A 22,790-nucleotide genomic window follows, 5' to 3' on the forward strand; every position below is an offset into this window, starting at 1 on the left:
CCTTCACCCAACACGGACACACACAGCACCCCCAACCGAAAACATCTTCCCGCGCCCCTGGAGAAGATAAAAGAGAAAATGTATATGTTGTAGTGTTCTTTATCAGTTTAATGAGACTTATGTATATACAGTTAAACTGTTACAGTAGTAGCAAAAACTCTATGCATACATTTATAATAATGACTGTGGAGCATTCACAAAATTGCTGCAGAAATGAGTTAAAGTAAATGGATATGCACATTTGTTTTTGTTGTAGTGATTCACGTCACCCAGTATATTTTTGTTTGGTATTCTTCTCAATTCAGCAAATACTGTTCTAGCCATCTCATCAATGATGCATTACAATAATTACATAGAGTTGTGCTGTCAGCAGAGTTAAGCTATAGAGATTACCTTCAAGTGGACATTTGGTTGAGTGCTTTATAGATCCATACAATCATGTCAGACATTTTCTCACTTATTTCCATTTATTTCCTCTGTCCTCACTTTAAACTAATTTAGCCTTATAACACACACACACATACACACCTATTCCATCTTTTCACACTCCCTTTCAGTGTTTACTGTAAAATGTAAGTAAAGGATAGTATGATTGTGTAAGGTCTCAGCTTAAAAAAAGATGACATAATGCTTTTAGTAAAAATTAGACAATCCTGAAACACATTTGCTGCATCAGCTGAGTGTTTTCACAAATATAATGGGTTTATTGCTAAATAATCAAAATCTAACACTTTATCCAAGCAAGACGATAAAGCATTCTCATTTCCCATACATTTACAAGGACTAATGACTTATATCCTGTGGGGTAAAAGCACAGGATCAAACAGCGATAATTAACAGACAGAGTTTGCAGTGTTAGCATTTTTACAAAGTTGTATTATAGTTTATATATATACAGTGTGTATACATATATATATATATATATACATATGATATGTGTTGTCAATTACAGAGTCTGAATATCCGCGTGGGATTGCAGGTATTCCGCATTATTTTAATAATTCACGCGCAAATGTGGCGGGCACTTTATTGTAACATAGGAACACAGTCATGTAATCGCAGAAAACTCGATGCGAGCTCTCAAATAGGCCTAACTTATACAAATGAACTGCCTGTCCTCTCACTCCGATATTGCTTGTGCGCACTCAGACTGTGTGCAATCGTGATCTCTTCGAGCTTTTAAAGTAGAAATAATTTCTCTTTGCTCTTGGATTAAACTTTGTCAAAAGTTATCAGAATAGATCCGTGCCTGACCGATGAAAATGCTACTGGAAATTTTATTGGCTGTAAGTGAAATGCACCAGAAAGATGGCTCTTAAATCACTGCTTATAAAAATTCAGTGTTGTCATATTTTGAATACCTCAAACTGAACTGAGGTCATTTGTTTTATAATTTTATTACTGACTGTGTACTTGTCTTTTTTTGTAAATTCAATTAAGTTTGAAATCAAATTTGAAATCAAACTTCCTTGTGCTGTAAGCTTTTGCAACAAAGTTACTCTATTTTAAAGACACAGATACACAGAATGAGCAAATGTTTAAGATTGAGATTTTTGTAATGGTAATTGATCAATGTTTATATGTATGTAAATAAAAGCCTATATTAAAATCTGTTCATCATATAAAGCAAATGTGTCTTTTTAGAAGACTTTGATTAAACCAATTTCAAAGCTTGAAATAATGATTGCCTTGAAAAAAACGGATGGACAAAAAAAATGTAAAATATTAAAATATCTATATGGCAGTATACAGTATGTGGTAGTTTTGCCAATGGTATTGAAAATGATTAGTCGTCATGAAATCAAAAATGACCCTACTTACTTTTTTAGTTCACATTACTAGTTCCTCTTCAGGAACTCGAGCTGCGTCGGAATACACTTTGGGAACGCCTTCTGTGACCACGCTCTGAATCACATGTGAAATCAGTCCAATAGCTGGGCGAGACGTCACAGGCGGGAGCGGAGCTCGCGCAGTCGTCTCTCGGGGGGCGGATTGTGCTTTTTCCGCTGTTAAGCGCTCTGCTCTGCTGAGGCACGGCAGCGACTGAGATCGCGGGGATCGCACATGATCTAGCAGACGGGTTGGAGACGGCTCTTCCTATCTCCACCTGTGTTCCCTAGATCTAGAGCTCGTTCTCGAGGCTTGGAAGCCCGCGCTGCGGTTCTTCCCCCTCTGAGTGAGTGCTGCGGCCATCTTTCTCTGAGGAGATTGATGTTGTTTGTCTGACTGAGCGGCTCGCGCGCTGCTGAGGCAACGCATATATTACATCATTTTGGTTTTTGATGTGAATCTTACTACACCAGACCGTATAAATGCAATCAAACAACCTCGTCTGGTTGTTTGATTGCATTTAATTCTGAGGAATAAAATGAAGTATTTGTCTGACTATGCGAAGTTAGATATACAGGGGCTCTTGGGATAAAAATTTCTCGAGTGAGAGCCCGCATTTACCTCTCTTCCTCTGAGGAGGTTGAGGCGGTTAGCAGGGGCTGCTGGGCGGAGCAGTCCCAACCTACCGTGTTCCAGCCCCTCATTCTGGGGGCCTCACTTCTCGTACTCCGCAGAGTCTAGAGTCAGAGTGGCGCTCCCAGGCCGAAGGCTTCTAGCAGAAGGCGGGTCTGCGGACCGTCATTCTCGCTCGGTCTGCCAACCCTGCCGTGTTCTAGGGTGCAGCGGTCTCCGGCGAGCGCTTCTCTCAGTTACCGCCCGGAAACGTAGCGGTACTAAGAGGCTCGCTACCTCTACGGAGGTATCTAGAGCAGCTAGTTCGGCCGTCCTCTGCCGGTGTGCCGCTTCAGGGCACACCAGAGATCAGTCTCGAGAGTAGCCCCGTTCTGGCCGGGCCGAGTATGGTTCTCGGGCCTGATTTCTCTCCTCGACGGCGCTCTATGGGAGATTCCCATCAGGAGAGATCTCCTCTCACAGGTGGAGGGCACGTCCCCGCCCGGAGCTGTGGAAGCTGTGGGTGTGGCCTCTGAGGAGGCACAACTCATAACATCAACTGAGGTTGTTGAGACCATCCTCCATCCAGAGCTCCCTCTTCTGTACTTCTGTACTGAAACTGTACTTCTGTGGAGACCGCCGGCCCGACCCAGCTAACTGCCCGTTTGGTACAGTTCTGGACCATTCAGTGGGAAGACACCCTCTTCTTAGACGTTTCCTCTGCGGTGTGCTGAGGCCGAGACCTCCGGCCAGAGAAGCTTATGCTAAGTGGTGGATCAGGATGCTATTACATAGCCTCGAGTTCTCTGATCTCCCCTCTCCTTGGGGGTCAAGGCTCCCTCCTCCAGAAGTTGGCCTTTGGGACGGCGGGCCCCGCCTACATTAGCCACTCCTGGCTCCCCTTTCTCTCGCCTTAGTTGTGCCCTTCCACACTAGGCAGAGATTTACAAGTCTGGCGGCGTGGGCATTCTTGTTCCCAAAGCGTATTCCGACGCAGCTCGAGTTCCTGAAGAGGAACGTCTCAGGTTACGTATGTAACCATGGTTCCTCGAGGGAACAAGACGCTGCGTCTCAGTGCCATAATTCCGGCATCCCTGCCGGCGCTTGCTTCATTCCTGAAGCTGACGCCGGCTCCGCCGCACGTGCTTTTATAGCTTCCTGGCCATGACGTCACCCGCCTGTGACGTCTCGCCCAGCTATTGGACTGATTTCACATGTAATTCAGAGCGTGGTCACAGAAGGCGTTCCCAAAGCGTATATTCCGACGCAGCATCTCGTTCCCTCGAGGAACCATGGTTACATACGTAACCTGAGACGTTTTGTGGTGAACAATTGAACCATGCAAGTCAATAGTCAATACACTGGAAAAAAAATTGTCTGCTGTCGTAATCTTTAATCAAAAACTGAAAATTCGCTTCCGCTCTGGAATGACGTTCTGGCTCTGATGACGTCAGTTTGACGGCTTTGGGAGAATCTTCTTGTTAAGTCATGATGTAAGGACTGCTGTTTCTGGGTCCAAGCTTCTATTTATTTAACTTGAGAATACTATCTCAACAGCCATTTATGAGCACTATTTAATTAATATTACATATTTATGCATTAAAAAATTTGCTGTGCACACTGCAGTCTCCGTGCTCACAGGGTCTCAGACACTAATATTTTAGCTGAATCACTATCAGGCCATCTGGGATTTCAGTATGGAGATATAGGTTAGGGTTATAATTTTTCAGTATTACATGACATCGTGAGTGTGTATATGCACAGTTTGTTGTTTTTTGGGGGGCGTCTGGCAGAGCGCTAGGACCCAGAAGCGGTGAAGCGTGATTTTATTCAATATTCCGTTTCACTCAGAAATACATCACAACACTGAAGTCAGTTGCAACTTCCGGTTCATGGGTACTTTCATATTGATATTTTTCAAGGTATTGAAGTTAGAAATTCCTGTATCATGACCACTAATTCACATACTTTACATACTTTGTAAAAGTGGGTTTTGTTCAAAGTCTATTATCCACATAGATCTTTGATATGAATATTTTTTATATTTTTTGTAAATAAATATCGCCGGCTAAAAAGTAACTAGTAACTAGTACTCTGAGTAGTTTTTGAGAGGAGTATTTTGTACTTTTACTTAAGTACTGTTTTGACACCAGTACTTTTACTTGTAATTGAGTATTATTTCAGCAATGTAACAGTACTTGTACTTAAGGTACTTAAGTCAGTACTCTTTCCACCACTGCTGCAAGGATTGTCTTCTTTTGGGCCATCATCAGGCACCACAGGCACCAATAAACCATTGTAAACAGACTTGTTTAGAAGCCCAGGTACTGCTTAGGGCATCTGCCTTATTACGACTTCTGGAGTGTGGATGTTGTGGACCATTATATGGTCTGACCTGGGGGTTAGCAGAGAATACATCAGTGAACTCATGGATCAGATGATTAGGATCATGCTTCTGGGCTGGGGGAAGCTAGAGAAGGTGATTTATTTATTTTTTTTTGTAAGAAGTATCAGGCGGTTAGTGAAGGGACTATGAATTGTCAGTTGTGTGTTGGTGCCAAAAGGTTTCCAGATTTGACATATATGCCATGCTGTGGGTGTTGAAGTTAAATGGGAGTTTTAAAGTTTCAAAATAGACTGTGATAAAATCATGACAGTATGACTAAAGGAATGCAACAATCGTTTATTCTGATAATCATTTACATTTATTCATTTGGCAGATATATTTATCCAAGATCAACTCTCACATTAGATTGTAGTGCAGGGGTAGCCGACCTTGTTTCAGGAGGGATACATTCCAGCAGACTTCAGCTCCAACCCTGCAGACTTCAGTTCAACACACCAGCCTATTATTTTCAAGTAATTCTGAACTGGCAGATTCTTTGAACGAGGACTCAGTATCAGAAAGATGCTGAACTGAAACTTTATTGAGAGTCACTCAAAAACAAAACAAATGGCAGGTTTCGTACTAGCTGCTCTAGGTGACAGCAGCGGCAATCCATTTTTCTGCTGTAAAGTTGGGCATTTTAACATGGGGAGTCTATGGGACTGATCATTTTTGGAGCCAGCCTCTAGCGGCCAGTCGATGAATTGCAGTTTTAGTCACTTCCATGTTGGTTTCACGAGAGAGACCGGAAGATTGTCGCTTGATGCCAATGTAATATAATGGTTCCTTGTACTCCAGGAGTACGACTTTACCATAGCTTCTCTCTTGCATGTTCATGTGTGGTAAGATGATTTGAGAAAAATAAAGAATAGTCTACTTAGGAATTTTTTTTTTCTGTGCGCACGAAAGTTTAATAAATAATCTGTAGGAAATTTAATGATTGTGATTCAAGGGAATGTAAGCGTCTGCCAGACGGCACTGTAGCAAACAGGTGGTGAGCAGTCTGATTGAGTATTATTTCAGCAATGTAACAGTACTTGTACTTAAGTACACATTTTCAGTACTCTTTCCACCACTGCTGCAAGGATTGTCTTCTTTTGGGCCATCATCAGGCACCAAACCAAATGGTAAACCATTGTAAACAGACTTGTTTAGAAGCCCAGGTACTGCTTAGGGCATCTGCCTTATTACGACTTCTGGAGTGTGGATGTTGTGGACCATTATATGGTCTGACCTGGGGGTTAGCAGAGAATACATCAGTGAACTCATGGATCAGATGATTAGGATCATGCTTCTGGGCTGGGGGAAGCTAGAGAAGGTGATTTATTTATTTTTTTTTGTAAGAAGTATCAGGCGGTTAGTGAAGGGACTATGAATTGTCAGTTGTGTGTTGGTGCCAAAAGGTTTCCAGATTTGACATATATGCCATGCTGTGGGTGTTGAAGTTAAATGGGAGTTTTAAAGTTTCAAAATAGACTGTGATAAAATCATGACAGTATGACTAAAGGAATGCAACAATCGTTTATTCTGATAATCATTTACATTTATTCATTTGGCAGATATATTTATCCAAGATCAACTCTCACATTAGATTGTAGTGCAGGGGTAGCCGACCTTGTTTCAGGAGGGATACATTCCAGCAGACTTCAGCTCCAACCCTGCAGACTTCAGTTCAACACACCAGCCTATTATTTTCAAGTAATTCTGAACTGGCAGATTCTTTGAACGAGGACTCAGTATCAGAAAGATGCTGAACTGAAACTTTATTGAGAGTCACTCAAAAACAAAACAAATGGCAGGTTTCGTACTAGCTGCTCTAGGTGACAGCAGCGGCAATCCATTTTTCTGCTGTAAAGTTGGGCATTTTAACATGGGGAGTCTATGGGACTGATCATTTTTGGAGCCAGCCTCTAGCGGCCAGTCGATGAATTGCAGTTTTAGTCACTTCCATGTTGGTTTCACGAGAGAGACCGGAAGATTGTCGCTTGATGCCAATGTAATATAATGGTTCCTTGTACTCCAGGAGTACGACTTTACCATAGCTTCTCTCTTGCATGTTCATGTGTGGTAAGATGATTTGAGAAAAATAAAGAATAGTCTACTTAGGAATTTTTTTTTTCTGTGCGCACGAAAGTTTAATAAATAATCTGTAGGAAATTTAATGATTGTGATTCAAGGGAATGTAAGCGTCTGCCAGACGGCACTGTAGCAAACAGGTGGTGAGCAGTCTGAGTGCAGTCTTTGTTTATGCTGCAGGCCTTTCTCAAGTAACATGTCTTTTAAATGTCCTGTTAGGCCAGTTCAATATAGCGATGTGGCTGGTCAGAATGCTCTCTAACGTGCAGCGGTAGAAGCTTGACATGATGTCAGAGGTCATGCCAAACCTCTTCAGCCTCCGCAGAAAGTAGAGACAGGGCTGTTCTTACTATGGTGTCTGAGTGAAGGCAAAGGTCCTCAGAGATGTGTATGCAAAGGAACGTGGGTGTTATGGCTGCATCAGGCATTGCTGAGTGTAATCACATCTCACAGAAAGCCAGCACACAGCAGTTCTGTATACCCCATTGGAATCAGTCATATTACATGGAAACAATCTACCAGTGATGCCAAATCAGAGTTATGAGTCATATATCAGAAGGAAGCACAGATCACACCAGAGTACAGAAGAAAACACCTCGGCCTTTATCAAGAAGCTATTTGAACAAATTCTGAGTTTTAGAGTAGGTTAAGAGTTGACAAAACCAAACAAATCAAACCTGGTTTAGATTAGGCTTAGTGGGTTCACAATGCTCACTTTGAATGTTCTCTGTCAACTCAGGGTTTGATCCCGAGTTTATGATTAATTCTGGAGCATGTGCACCTGAAACTTAGGCATCTGCAGCAAACAACGAATCACATGAAACATGGAGAGTGTCAGTTTTATTCACTCCTTGCGAAAAAGCCAGCACAATTCAGTTCTTTGCTGAAAATTAAGAGATTGTTCTGAAAAATATCATGAATTTAAATGCATTTACAAGGCGGGGAAAAAACACAGCGACTACCACAATAGTTTGAAGACGGCCCCTGATTCTTACTCTGAAGTCAGTATTGTCATTGGCCTTGTTGTCCCTTAAAGGTATTGGAGATTTGCAGGCCCTGTCAGTCAGCCCTGCATGTCTGGATTTTGCTCTATCCAAGGCTGTATTATTTATTTTTTTTTCACTTTGACTTTATTTATTGTACTTAATAAGTACTTAAACTCTATTTCACTCTTTCTTTTCTTGATGAACATATGATACGAGAAGCCTGACTAAAGCCATTTGTGGTTATTGTATGGTTAAAAAAATGGCAGGATTTTATGGGCTTCAGAGAATCATCACACCTGAAGGGTGTACTCATAATATCAGGATAAGGTTTAGGTTTAGTAGGGTTTAGATTGGGTATGGTATCAAAAGAAAGGTTATCACAAGATTCTTCACAAAACTACACCTAAAAGGTTTTTAGATCATATGAGAAAATGTAAATGAATTGAATGATGCAAAATTGTGTTTATTTGTGCATATGCAGGGAAAACTGGAAGGTTTCTTCGTGCCATTTGCTCCACTGGTGTGACATTTCTGGCATTGCAGTGTGGGATGCAAATCACCTTCACATATATTCCCAAGGATGGTAAGATCTCGATCTTCTTCTTCTTCGGGAATGCAAGGCCTGCTTGTATCTGTAAACCCTATTGTGCCACCAACGGGTCAAAGATGCACTAATATTTATGCTAAGAACTTTTGAACTGTAAGGCCTAGAAACAAAATTTGACAAAATTGCAACCAGTCAAAAGTTTTAGAATATTTTGTGAATTAGAAAATGATGACCAGCAAAGTGTTATTTTAATCTTATTCACATACCTGTCAACATTTGGGTCCCAAAATACAGGAGACCAGGGGGTAATAATATAATATATATTATATATATATTATATTATTATATGTATAATATAATATAGATAATATAAAATAGCTATAATATAATATAGCTATTTTATATTATCTATATTATATTATTTATATTATTATATTATTAATTATTTAAACTGCGTGTATATCAAACTGCGTGTTTTCTTCATAAAAAATAAAATGCAAATTCATTCTCTCTTCATTGTTTCGCTTTTCGCCAGGAATATAGCCATTTCCCCGGTAACCGCAGTAAACAAAGCAGCGCAGCACCTGATTTTGCAACTTGCAGCGCTTATATTTAATCAATTAAACCATAGCCTTTTGAAGTGTAAGCTATATCTCTGTGTGTGTGCGTGACTTCCCAGTTCTTATATCGTGACCATGCAGAAGAAATAATATGCTGCGCACAGGACACACACACAAAAATGAGTTGGGAAAGCCATTTGAATGAATTCTATTAAATGCAAAATAATTGCAAAGCTCGGGCAAACCACTATAGAGTTGGTGTCGCTATATAGTTAGAACCGGTGATTGCGGTTTACAGGTTTCATAGAAAGAGAATGATGTGTGCCAAATGAGTCGCTGCTGAAATCGAATACTTTAATGGTTGCGGACAGAATAGCTCAACACGAGAGCCAGCGCAAATCCAATGACATGTGAAATAAAACGTCATTGTGTTTGAAAGAATAGTGGCTTGATTAAGTGGTGGAAATAGAGTTTTGTTACCATTCTCCCATCATCCACTGAGACATTTACAGTCACACACAGGTGTAGTAGTGTGCAAACTCTACTACTCTAAACTCTACTTAGATAACTATATAGAATTCACATGTTCGTGTTTTTTGAAAATATTTAGCTTACAGATCTCAGTTTAAATGCTTCAGTTTGTTTTCTGTTCTATTCTATTCTATTCTATTCTATTCTATTATATAAGTTTAAATGCTTAAGTTTGTTTTTATATTATATTATAAACCTAATAAATAATTGACCTCAAAAAGGGAATTCATGAGCAATATCTGCTTCATTATTTTCATATTATAATATAATATAATATAATAATACAAATAATTGAACTGTTTTGATATTTTTTTATAAATTTTTTTTCTCTCGGTAACAGTACTGTAAAAGAAAAAAGGTTTCTCAGGTAACCTAAAATGTGTATTATTTTTACATCAAGGGACAAATCAAATATAAATAGCACATTAAAGTTAAAAGTTATGCACTTTGTGTGTGTGCACTGTACAGGTCTGGTATGAAGAATATTTTTGCTCAAGTGGCCGAAATGTCCGACCAATAGAGAAAAGTTATATATATATATATATATATAGTTTAAATTTATTTATGCATGAACATTTTGTAGTTGTAGTTGCAATTGTATGAGTTGTATGAATTGTATGAGACATTCAGACATTCATAATTGAAAAATTAGATTAATGATTAAAATTATAATTGAATAAAAATGATAATTGAATTGATAGTTGATCATTTGAATTGATAATAGATAAAAATGATAATTGAAAATTAGATAAAAACTGAACTCCAGACAGAGTGCAGTGGAGATCCTGGAAGTTCATGGCGATGACGGACCACGGCAGACCCGGTGGGCGAGGGAGCCTGGAGAAGCCGGTAGGGCAAAGGTCCATGGTGGAGCCAAGGGAGCAAGGAGCCAGGGCAGAGCTGATTGGGTAACAGGCCGAGGTAGAACTAGGGGCTTCGAGGGACGAGGCGGAGCCTGGGACTCCTCAAGCCAGGGCAGAGCTGGGGACCAAAAGCTCCAAGGCAGATCAGGGCAGGATGGCAGAGCTTATTAAATGGCTGGCTTCAGGGGAGCATGCAGGAGTGGAAGACTGAGTGAGTGAGTCAGTTCAGTGATGGACAGAGCTGGTAGTGATGAAGAATCATCCGGCCAGACAAGACTGGTGATGATGAAGAATTTTCTGTGCAAAGTAAGATCAGTGATGACGAAGACTCTCTGCTGGATATGACTGGTGACAACAAAGACTCTAAGCGAAGGTTTGTGGGTGGGCAGGGAGGGAAGCACTACCTCCGTTTCCCAGTCAATAAGCCATTTCTCCCCATAAGCCATGCTCCACTAAAACCCCCACTGGCACGGATGTTATGGCTGGCTCACACCTGGTCATCTGGGACCTTGGGCTTCTCCTCTGGGACGGGCGTGGATCTCAGGCTTTATCTCCGTGGCGGGGATGATCAGGGTCTCTTGGTCTACAGTTGGGCTCAGGCTCTTTGTCCACCGTGAACGTGGGCGCTAGGTCTGGTTCTGGGGTGATCTCCGTGTGGTCGACTGGGGATTTTGGGCAGACAGGTGTAGGATTTCTATCGAACAGACACAGATACACCATTGAATCAACTCATCACGAGGTCTAAACTAATCATCACTATCACGTGACGCCAATATTCTGGGTCGACTTCCTGTCAACCCGTGTCGTTATCTCCTCAGAAGAATCGGAAGAGTGATAATAAACTAATCCAATCAGAAGACAACAGAGATCTTTTGCATCAAGGACTAAAAAGTTCTTTCACAACATATAGTTGAGAGATACCTCGTGATCGCTTATGAATGGAACCATTATATATGCACAGGAAATGGCTAATTTAATCACACCCTCCAAGTTTGCACGCGCACACAGGATCTATACAGCGTGACACCACATGACCCATTGAACATCTGCTTCCTGCCCTTCTGAAACCCAACTGACCCGCGTTCTTTTCTTACAATAAAAGAAACAGAACCTTGCATGACGATTTTAAAAGACAATCATTTAAAACAATTTAAGTATAAAAGGGCAACTATATTCAAAAATAATGTTTTGTGCCTTTTTATGCTCGATGTGTTTCATGTAATCGGTGCAACTTTAATCAATGCCTTATAACGTTTCCTTTTAGCAGATAAAGCATTTAATATGTGTGTAAGATATGTGAAGTTTAGTATCGGGTGAAAGCTTGTTTTATTTGCAGAAAATTGGCGTGAATGAAAAAACGGGGAGCATGTGATTCATGCATGATAAAGGAACAGTATGGGGCGTGGCTAAGCCCCGCAGCCAATATCTGATTGGAACAATCACCATGGGATGGACCAAAATCAGCCTGCTTAAAACTGGATACAAAGCCTTCGTGGCTCGCTCGCTGCTTGCTCTCTGGATCTTTGGCTCTTCCGCCTTATTGATTGCGCTACAAAGCGCTCACAGCCATCAACATCAGGCTAGTGATCCTCCAGAACTCCAAAACTTCATCAAACTTCGTGACTGCAGAAATCTTCAAAACTTAGTCTTCGCAAACAGATTCTGAGAAGAACTTCCAGCGCGTCGTCATGTCACGAGGAAACCAACCAATCGCCGGAGGGCATCCCCAGAAATACGTCAGACATCGAATTATCAAATTGGGAATCAGTTCAATCAGGTTGATTTTGAATCTTCAGATTAGATTCCCCCTCTGAAAAGAGCTAAAATAAAAGTTAAATTCCTTACACAGGGTTGGGACTAGTATAGTTGGTTTGGAGCTGGCTTCCTCCTCTACAATTAGTGGAGAACCTGCCAGACATAAGGTAACTAATGAGATAATTAGCTAAACGATGGGTGAACAGAGAAACTTGGTCAAATGACAAACAAGGAAGACAGAACAAAAAAAAAATGAAAATAAGATCAAAACTTAACATAGGTTTTACAAGATATGTCTGGGGTAGAAAATAAAATAAATTTAATTTTAGCTTGCATGCGTTTGTTTTCTCTGTGTCACTCACAGCAGGTTCAGCGAAATGTCTATTTGTGTCTATTAGAGGTGATAGATCCAAGTAGCACCACCAGTGTAATGGCTTTGGGCTTAAATATTAATATTATTAATATTAAGTTTAAGTTTGTCATACTATTTTATGGGGCACCAGCCAAGGAATGGTTATAATGAATTGATAAAGTGCAAAAGATTGATAGATGCAAGTGACTGAGTTGAATGTTACAATGGATGTTATCTTATGGAAAGATAAACTGAAGTTTCCTGGAAGTAATAAGGTAAACCTTATTCTAGATTCAACAAATAAATCAAGAGATTATTTGTTATTAACTGACATCAGTTATATAGAATCTAATGCAAATTAGATAATCATAAACTGACAATACACACTAATGCCAAGGGTCTCTGGAAAGAGGTTTGGAAAGAGTGATATTTAAGTTCCACCAGGTCATGTGCTGAGTCTGAGCAGCAACGTCTTCCACTTGTTGACCTTGGCCACGTTGCAGTGGGAAGAAAGGGGTTGGATCCGTTTCACAGCCTTGAACATGAAGCACTGGTGAACAATGAATTCCTGAGCACCGAGAATGACCTTGGTCTGGAAACATAGATGAAAACAGAGGAGCCTTGAAGGTAAAGGGTCTGAAGTCTGTGCAGAAGATCCGGACAACCTGGAACACGCAGGAGAAAGATCGAGATGATTCTGAAGTTGTTGGAGAAGATCCTAGCAGTTTGGCACTCGCAAACGGAGGATCGCTAAAGAGAAGGTTCTGAAGTAGTTGCTGAAGATGGGGGGCACTAAGCTTGTGGATATTGTTGCTGTTGCTGTTTTCAAACTCCCCAAATTTGCTTCTTGCAGATCTTCATTGTTTCTCCTTGGAACAACTTAGCTTAGCACTTACAGTAGAGCAACAACAGCTTAGCACTTAAAGTAGACTGTTTCTTTGTCTCTGAGAGAACCTTTTAATCTGTCCTGAGATGGAGGGTTTTGCAAGTAGGCGCCTTTCAGATCCAGCATTTTGATTGGCTGATGCTGTCGGAGGTGGCCATGGTATGGCCCCTCTCTGGCGTGAGGTTCATTTGCATATGTAGCGAAGAAGGGACAAAGTCGGAAAGAAAAACAAGCTAAGATGTAGCGGACTACACCACCCTATAAACAGGGAAATCAGTACTAATATATTAAATCACCCACAAAAAGGTCACACAGGTACGTGGTTTCAAAAACAAGAAGGGCTGAGACATGAATACCAAATACAAAACTTTATTTCAACAATCGAGCACTAATTTAAAAATCATTAAAAGACAGTAAGACCCGGACTATGGCGAACATAAAACACATATGAGAAGGAGACCGAGGCCTACCTATGGCAGGAGAGCTAGTTGATGAGCACCAGGCTCCTATGATCACAAAATCTTACCACCCAGTGCACAGGTCACACTTCATGCATTCCGTGCCACAGCCCCACCACCGTACTAAGGGCAACTAGTGACCTGCCCGGAAGCCTCGGCTCCTGTAACAAAAAGACAAAGTTAACAAACTGAAGATAATAATACTAACACTTACAACTAAGCCAAAGTACAAAAGTTCACAATTAATCCTTAGTTGAAAACAAACACCTACACAGGTTCGAGGTTTAACATCAAAATGAAGGTAGACACTCACACCACCTTCATATAAAAAAACAAAACAAGATATAAACGAATTACAGAGCAAAAATATAAAGAAAAATATTAATCAAAATACAAAGTAAGATAGCAACCAAAAATAAAAACTACTAACATGCAGGACAAGCAAATAAAATAAAATAAAAACAAATTTATGACCAAACAGATGCTAATAACCAAAATACACGAAAAAAAGCAAGTTTAGATGAGAAAAAAAGGTTTATACTAAAGACCACTTGCACAAAGCAGAACCAATGTAAAACAGAGTACGAAAAAAAAACAGAAAATCCAAAAAAAGATACAAATTTTACGAATACAAACAAACATATACGCGCTGGAAAGCAGGTTAAAAAAAACAAATAAATAGTGCGAATGCACGTTAGTGGCAGAAAAACACACAGACAAAGCAGCAGCATCAAGGAATGTTGCCCCGCAGGCTCCCATAACACAGTAGGGCCCAACGTCAAACTATTCTTCCTACAAAAATTATATAAAATCATTTATCACATAAGAGAGTAGGCAGTAACAACAGTTGTTCTACATACCTTCATATGTTGTCACCATCATCATAAATCCAATCGCACGCACCCGCGGACACAAACACGCCAGTAAATCACATAGAGGACGTTGAGGGAAAGAGAAGGCGGCAGCTGCCAATGGTCACAATGATGATCGTCCATCGGAAAACTTTAAACCGAATGGACTGGTTACATAAAACTACACATCGCAATGCCAAATAGTGAGCCAACCAACACATACCTGCAGGAATGGAAGGAGTGGATCCGGAATGGGCGGGCCTCAGGCAGTGACACACAAGCGGTGCTTGGACGCTCAAATGGTGCCTTAAAAGTCCCCTTTTATATACTCAGGAAATTAGGTGATTGGACAACTCACGCATTCCGGGCATACTAAAATATTTAAAGAAACACTACACTGTACTGTTTGCCCCATGACACATAGCTTAAAGTCCACATTTAGAACAACGTCTTTAAGGTTTTTCCTATGCAGTATTCACTCTCCAAACCAATTCTAGATTAACCTACACATTGTGCTGAAAATATGATGACCAAACATCAATGGGTAATGCTGAACATTGACCCATGCATTCATATATACTGTACAGTATACACCTTAATAGGTAAGGTTGCATACATTGTTGTAAAGCACACAGCACTCATTAAGTATATACAGTCCTGTAGATAGAAGATTTAATCAATTTTGTGTCCATTTTGTGTGAATGCATGTGAAGATGTGTCCTTCCCTTGTGGCTTCAGTCCTCATTACTGCCTTCCACAAATGATAAGCTTGAGGGAGAACAAAGCAGTTCCTGCATGGGGGTTACTGTATGTTAATGTTACCCCCCTCTCCACAAGAAGTAGTGTTGTTTATCTTAAGGCACAAGCATCCTTTGTTGTCCACAAAGCCTGATCTCCACACATGTTCCACACGCTGATGTTCACTACACTATTAAGTTTGTAGTTATTGGTCACTGCCTATTGATTCAGTTGATTTTAATAAATATGTCTATATTGGCTAGGGCTGATTAAGTGAACACTTAAATGTACAATAATAATAATAATGCAAGGCAAGCACATCACATGCATATATAAAATGAACTATATTTCAGCTGAATTCAGTATGGAATTTGGCTGATTCATAAAGTAAGTAGGTTATTTTTTACTATCTTCTGGGTTTGTTGGACTATTCGGACTAGTCGGTTACAAAGTTCCTGTTTAAACTTTTTTAAATTAGTTGTAGCACATATCCCTAGTTTTTAGTCTATATTTACTTCAATTAATGAACTAGTTTAACATGAATTTAACAGAGACTTTAACTTTTTTTAAAGTGTGCTATGTACATTCAGTTTAACATCATTAAAGAAGGTGAACTTTATCATTCAACTGAAAAGCACTGTTTTGAAGCTCGTTGCCCTGTATGTCTTCAATCTTAACAAATGTTATGATTGACTGGCATCTTTGCATTATAAATTGAGACAAATGAAGCATACAACAAAGCGATTCATGGGTGGAGAATGGGGGGTGCTTTGTAAAAGAACGTGGAGGTACAAGAGTACAGAATCACTGGCTGTTCTCTTCACAAGTGTTAGTTGAAAAGCAATCTGATCGACTGAGATGCAGCCATGTGTAAATACCCCCACTGAGTTTGCATATGTTCCATTAATACTTGGTCACAAAGAATTGTCTCCGCAAAACAGATATAATTCTGATCTTCAATTCCCACGCTTTATGCAAATTCAGCAGAGTTCACTTCACAACAAGCAACGTATATGTTCTGTGCTGTATTGTGTTTATAATCAGCCAATTCAGCATTGGTGGTAAAATATAGTACTCACCCCTTTTAATGTAAAAGACTAGGTGTCAAGCTTGAGGATGCAACAATGAATGTTCATTTTCATTTGAACTGCATAAAAATCCTGTTCTTAATGAGTATAATAATAATAATAATAAATAGTAGTTTTAACAAGTTGTCAGATTCTGTTTCTGTCTTGTGTTGTGTTTTGTTCCCCACGTTCTCCATGTTATGCTTATGACCTTATTTGGTTCTTCCTGTTCCTGTTCTAATTATGTTTGTTTCATTAGTTCCAGGTGTGTCTCACCATCCCATCATCTAGTCCTGTGTATTTATAGTGAGCCCTGTTCTAAGTTTGGTCGTCCGGTAATGTGAATGTCTGTATGTGAATGTCAACCTCCGAATCTACGTGTTTTCCTGGTTCCCTTGATTTCATTAAATTCTCCTTGCTAATGTTCTCCACGTCTCCTCGTTCCTCGCTCCATGCTCCAGCACAGTAGCGAAACGTGACAGAATACCGGACCAAGGACAGTTAGCGGCGCCCCCTCTCCCCGTGTTTTTTTTTTCCATTTTTAAAAGTGTTTTGGTTTTCCATTTGTTTCCCCCCGAGATCATGGAAATCGCCGCTCGTTTCTCTGCCTTAGCCCGCCGAGATCGCCCCTTCTTCAAGTACGCCTGGGAATTCTGCGGGCTCGCCACGGCAACGGCATTGGATGACGCCACCATCAATTCTCTGTTCTGGCTCGGGGCCAACTACCATCGCCTCGTGGACCTCCCAGACACCAAGGGACTATGCTGGAGGGAAGGGATCTTCCGGTGTCTGGGGAGTGTCCGGGCCCGAGTCAGAACCAGTCCGCTGGCCGCTCAGTAGACAAGCGCGCCGGCCGCGGCATTCCCAAGCCCACCGGCTGCTCAGAAGTCCAGCCCACCGGCCGCGGCATTCTCAAGCACCACGGCGGTTCCTTAGTCAAGCCCGCCGGCCGCGGCTCACTCAAGCCCGCCGACCACGCCTTTCACCCCGAACCTAAAGGGGAATCTAAGGAGGAGAAGGCTCCAGCCCCAGAGCTCGCTCCAGTGTCGGCTCCAGCCCCCGAGTTTAGCCCACAGATGGCTCCTGCTCCCGAGTTTAGCCCACAGAGGGCTCCTGTTCCCGAGTTTAGCCCACAGAGGGCTCCTACCCCCGAGTTTAGCCCACAGAGGGCTCCTGTTCCCGAGTTTAGCCCACAGAGGGCTCCTGTTCTCGAGTTTAGCCCAGTGAGGGCTCCAGTCCCCGAGTTTTGCCCAGTGAGGGCTCCAGTCCTCGAGTTTAGCCCAGAGAGGGTTCCAGTCCCCGAGTTTAGCTCAGTGAGGGCCCCAGTCCCTGAGTTTGGCCCAGTGAGGGCCCCAGTCCTCGAGTTTGGCCCAGAGAGGGCCCCAGTCCCCTAGTTTAGCCCAAGGAGGGCTCCAGATCCCATGTCCTGCCCAAGGAGGGCTCCAGTCCCCAAGTCAAGCCCAGGGAGGGCCACAGTCCCCAAGTCAAGCCCAGGGAGGGCTATTCTCCCTAAGGATTTTTTTTGGGGGGGGTAGTAGGGGTCTGTCCGTGGAAGCCGGGCTGAGTGCCGAGGCCAGGCCCCCTGAGTTCCCTGCTCCGCCATGGCCTCCTGAACTGTCTGCTCCGCCATGGCCCCCCGAGCTCTCTGATCCACCATGGTTTCCCAAGCTGCCTGCTCTGCAATGGTGCCCGGATCTGGTACTGCCTTGGAGGCGTCCCTGTTCCATACTAGTCTGTCCTGAGGGACCTCCAAGGCGCCCCCCCTCCCACCCCGTTGATGTTATTCCGGAGGAGGGTATTATGTCAGACTCTGTTTCTGTCTTGTGTTTGTTCCCCACGTTCTCCATGTTATGCTTATGCCCTTATTTGGTTCTCCCTGTTCCTGTTCTAATTTTGTTTGTTTCATTAGTTCCAGGTGTGTCTCGTCATCCCATCCTCTAGTCCTGTGTATTTATAGTGAGCCCTGTTCTAAGTTTGGTCGTCCGGTAATGTGAATGTCTGTATGTGAATGTCAACCTCCTAAGCTACGTGTGTTTTCCTGGTTCCCTTGATTTCATTAAATTCTCTTTGTTAATTTTCTCCACGTCTCACAAGAAACGTGACACAAGTAATAATAATACAATTAAGACGTCATATTTTACAGTTTGTGGCAGTTTGCATGCTTGCTTGCTGAAGAAAGACACTCTTCTCCAGTGGGCCATATCTGTGGAGAAACGAGTCCCACACCTTTAAAAAAAGCCTTCAAAAAAACTTTTGGGAGGTGGAGTAACAATTACATATGTGGCTTGAACTACCAGATGCATTTACACTTGGTCAATTGCATCTGGAATGTGTTTCAAAACACCTTCTGAAGTGGATGGAGTCAATACATTGGTTAGGTGTCAGGATCTTGCAACCCTACATAGGACAAGTGGTTAGGAGAATGAATGAATGGGTAAGGGTAAAGTCACAATTGCAATACATAAAGTCCCTAAACAACTTTTTGAGGTGGAAAAGGGCTTCCATATTCATCGGCTTTTTGAAAAGTTTTCAGTCCCACTTTATATTAGGTGGCTTTAACAACTATGTACTCACATTTAAATGAATCATTTGATATAATACACTTGTTGTGTACATACATGTTTTTACATTGTACTTATATAAAAAATAAACACCTGCATGTGATTACATCTGTAACTATCTTCTGTAATTACATTTATAATTACACTGTTGACTCATCCCTTACACCTTAACCCACACTTAAACCTACCATACCACCAAACCTGTCCCTAACCTTACCCGTATCCCACCTCAATAGCAGCAAAAGTGTTTTGCAATACAATATGAACACAATAAGTACATTGTACTTATTTTTTGATGTAAGTACATAGTAGTTAAGGCCACCTAATATAAAGTGGGACCAAGTTTTCTTTCAGGTTTTACCCTGTACTATCCATGCATAGTAATATATGTATGCTTTTTATTCTTCAGAGATCAGGCCATGGGACAGCATTTTCTTTCACCTTGGCATTGTCAGGTATGGAATATATTAATGATTGCTAAAATGTTTCTTTCAAAGTAAGGAAATGTCTCCAGTTACTGATATAACCTTGGTTCCCTAAGTTCTAAGATGAAGGAAATGAGACATTACATCAGTAGCATACAATTGCCCAATATTTTTGAGTCCACTTTACTTGGGGCAAATGCTGTTCATAAGGTGGCGGTGAACACCATTTTGTCAGATTCTTTCAACTGTTGAATAGAGATATTGATAAGATCAATTGTCCACTTTACTTGGGGCAAATGCTGTTCATAAGGTGGAACACCATTTTGTCAGATTCTTTCAACTGTTGAATAGAGATATTGATAAGATCAATGTAAATGTTCACACACAGTAATGTGGCCAGCCTACATGTGTAACAGAAAACATTCCCCTTCGATTCTGGTTCACTCAACATTGCGTCAGTAGCTGACACTAGGGGAACAGTGTACAATCATGCAACATTACTGACGCAGAACGATACCACTCCTCAAAGAGGTAAAGATAGCAAATTATTAAAGCTGCAAGCATGGAATATACCCGCAGTGTCACTGCCAGCGAATAAGCAGAGTTAACATCAATAATGGACAGCTGTATGATCACTGTATTGTTACCGCCAGCTTGTTCTGACAGTCATATTAGCACTTTACAACAAAATAAGGTTGTGAAGACATCATTAGCAGCATACGGTTAGCTGTCCCACATAGTGAAGATCTGTAAAGTGAGAGAAGATACATTTGAGTTTGCCATTGCTACAGATACAGATTCAAATATTGGCTTTGCTGCACATCCCTATAATGTGGTCTATTGAATTGCATGGCATTTCTGGTTATTAAATGTTTTCTCCCACCTAGTGAAAACATATGGTTGTAGTGTTAAATATTCTTTGTGGTATTCCAATTGTTCCAATTTTTTTGTGCTTAAATTGTCTCAATTATTCCAGTATATTTGTGTTTCTTAGTAAAATACATATGTATCTTTTTACACCTCTTCCCAGGTTTAGTGATGTGGACACACTTAACATAATACGTCTACTAATGCCAGATTTTGCTGTCTTCCTGTCTACACTGTTCATCCTTCATTGGTGTAAAGCCAAGAATCCACATCATAGTGAAAACTGCAGGCACCTCTACAACAGTGAGGTAATGAGCAACTTGTAATTGTGTAAGTTGTAGAGCAGGGGTGCTTAGTGCTCTTCCCGGAGGCCCACCTTCCTGCAAGCCTAATCAAACACAATTAAGACAGTTGATAAAGACCTTTGGGTTTACTTGAAAATTACAACATGGCTGGAACTAAACCTGCAGGAAGGTTGAATGGGGTTACATTTTCTTAATGAAATCATCCTAAACTTACTAGCTACTTTGTGCTGCAATATAAATGATCATAAGGTATAAACTATTTTTACTGAATGTATTTTTACACCTAAAAACAACTAACATTTTTAGTGTTGGCTGCTCTGTTCCTGTTTCCATATTTGACAGGGTTCAGATGGAGAGATTTCAGACTCAGAATGTGAAGGGGAGAGTAGAACATCTGATGGTTCCTCCCTCGGCTCCTCTGTTAAGAGCCACACCTCTCCTCTCTCCTCTCCTGATGTTCTGCAAAAATGTATCATATTTTTGACCAGTCTGAGACTTCTTATGTCTTCTGTAATGAAAACTGCTGGAAAAGTCTTGGTGACTGTTCTGTTGGGGTTGGCAGGTAATGCATATAAGATAGGAATGTGTGTGTATATTCTGAAAAATTATCTATAGATGCAGTCAATGATCTTATATATTTTGACAGGTATAACGTTTCCCTCGCTGACGTCAGCACTGTATTTCATGGTGTTTCTTGGCATTGCGTGGTGCTGGGTGTTAGACTATACCATCTCTCTGCTACACTTCAGCTCTTTGTGTGTAATGATGACCATCTTCAGTGGAGGACACATCCTTATCCTTTACCTCTACCAGCTACCCCTCATCCAACAGCTTATTCCTCCTCAGGATAGCTTTGCCAGGTGCAGTTCAGATTTCTACCCAGTAAACCTGTATCAAGTAAAGGTCAACATTATTCACATCAAGTATGCTGTACAAGCAAAAAAAAGCTTTATATAGTTACTTCATAATCATTTGTTTGGAAAAAAGGGTGATTTTAAAGCTTAGAAGCTTGGCTTTATAGTGAATATAGGGATTATGACCAACTCTTAACAAGTGAGTTCAAATTTGTTGAACTACAGTGGACCAGTAGTGCACAACACAGCAAAATCTCCACAGCACAACGAAATAGCTACAACACAATGGAAACAAGTCGCAACACATGGTCCTATGTGTCAGACTTTTGTACCTGTTTTGCCTGTTTTGACATAGGCTATTTACACTAATTACACTCACCAATGTCTGGTTGGGCCACACAAAATTAAAAATGATTTTGTCTAACTTGCTCTTCTCCTTTTTCCCATCACATATCAGATCAGAAAAGCATTTACTTTCAATATAGTAAATATTTGAAAAGTGGAAATAATGTGCATAAAGAGTGTTTAATAATTAAGTATATTGGGGTTAGGGGTATAGGTGTATGGAGGGCTTAATTGTCCCAATAGCGGCATCTATATAATATTTTTAATAAATATAATAATTTACACTCTACATTACTATTGTATCCTGTTATTGTAAAACAAAACTGAGGTGATAGACTATAGCCTATAAATAATATCTAACAACTATTTACACGTATTGAAAAGAAAATACATATTGTAAATAGAATCAATTTGTGTAAAAAGTGTATCCATAAAATGCTTTCTATTGTCAATTCGTTTGATCATTACCTCTGGTATAGGGTCCTTAGATTTAACGCACCCTTTATAGTGGCCAAGAAAGGGAGCGGGAGCATTTCCGTTGTGTTGTGGAGATTTCATTGTGTTGTGCACTACTGGTCCACCGTAGTTGACATCATAAAGGTGCTCCATTTTGTGAAAATGTGATCTGAAAAAGCATCATATACAGTATAACAATCTTGTGTCATAAATCGTTGAAAAGATCCTCAAGTAGCAGAATACAAGAAGTATATTTGTTTCAGTTAGAGACCAAACTATACTGGGTTTTTGAATGAAAATCTCCACAGACACGCATGTAAACAGTATACACATGAGCAGGCCCGTTTCTAGGCATAGGCAAACTAGTCAGTCACCTAGGGTGCCACCAGCAGGAGGGGGAGCCAATGAGCGCAAATACTTGCCCTACATTTTAGCAGTGTTGTGCCAGTACAGTAAAATTAGCTAATTCACAAGATCAA

General features: G+C 40.9%; 1 protein-coding gene and 1 long non-coding RNA gene across 2 annotated transcripts in view; one reads left to right on the forward strand and one right to left on the reverse strand.

Annotated features, from left to right (window-relative positions):
- Window positions 1-22,790, forward strand: part of LOC107731100 (piezo-type mechanosensitive ion channel component 2) — a 173,300-nt gene that overhangs the window by 7,447 nt on the left and 143,063 nt on the right. Inside the window, 5 exon segments of the mRNA XM_016542086.1 lie at window positions 8,372-8,473; window positions 19,469-19,514; window positions 20,515-20,659; window positions 20,999-21,218; window positions 21,303-21,516. Of these exon segments, the coding sequence (XP_016397572.1) occupies window positions 8,372-8,473; window positions 19,469-19,514; window positions 20,515-20,659; window positions 20,999-21,218; window positions 21,303-21,516 (727 nt within the window).
- LOC107731107 (uncharacterized) lies at window positions 14,499-14,981 on the reverse strand. Its single transcript, XR_001638743.1, has 3 exons — window positions 14,917-14,981; window positions 14,703-14,844; window positions 14,499-14,634 (listed from the first exon to the last, which is right to left on the reverse strand). It is a non-coding gene; the product is annotated as an uncharacterized LOC107731107 (long non-coding RNA).

This window comes from Sinocyclocheilus rhinocerous, unplaced genomic scaffold, assembly GCF_001515625.1.
Source record: "Sinocyclocheilus rhinocerous isolate Xijiao unplaced genomic scaffold, SAMN03320098_v1.1 scaffold2264, whole genome shotgun sequence".
In the NCBI taxonomy this organism is placed as follows: Eukaryota; Metazoa; Chordata; class Actinopteri; order Cypriniformes; family Cyprinidae; genus Sinocyclocheilus; species Sinocyclocheilus rhinocerous.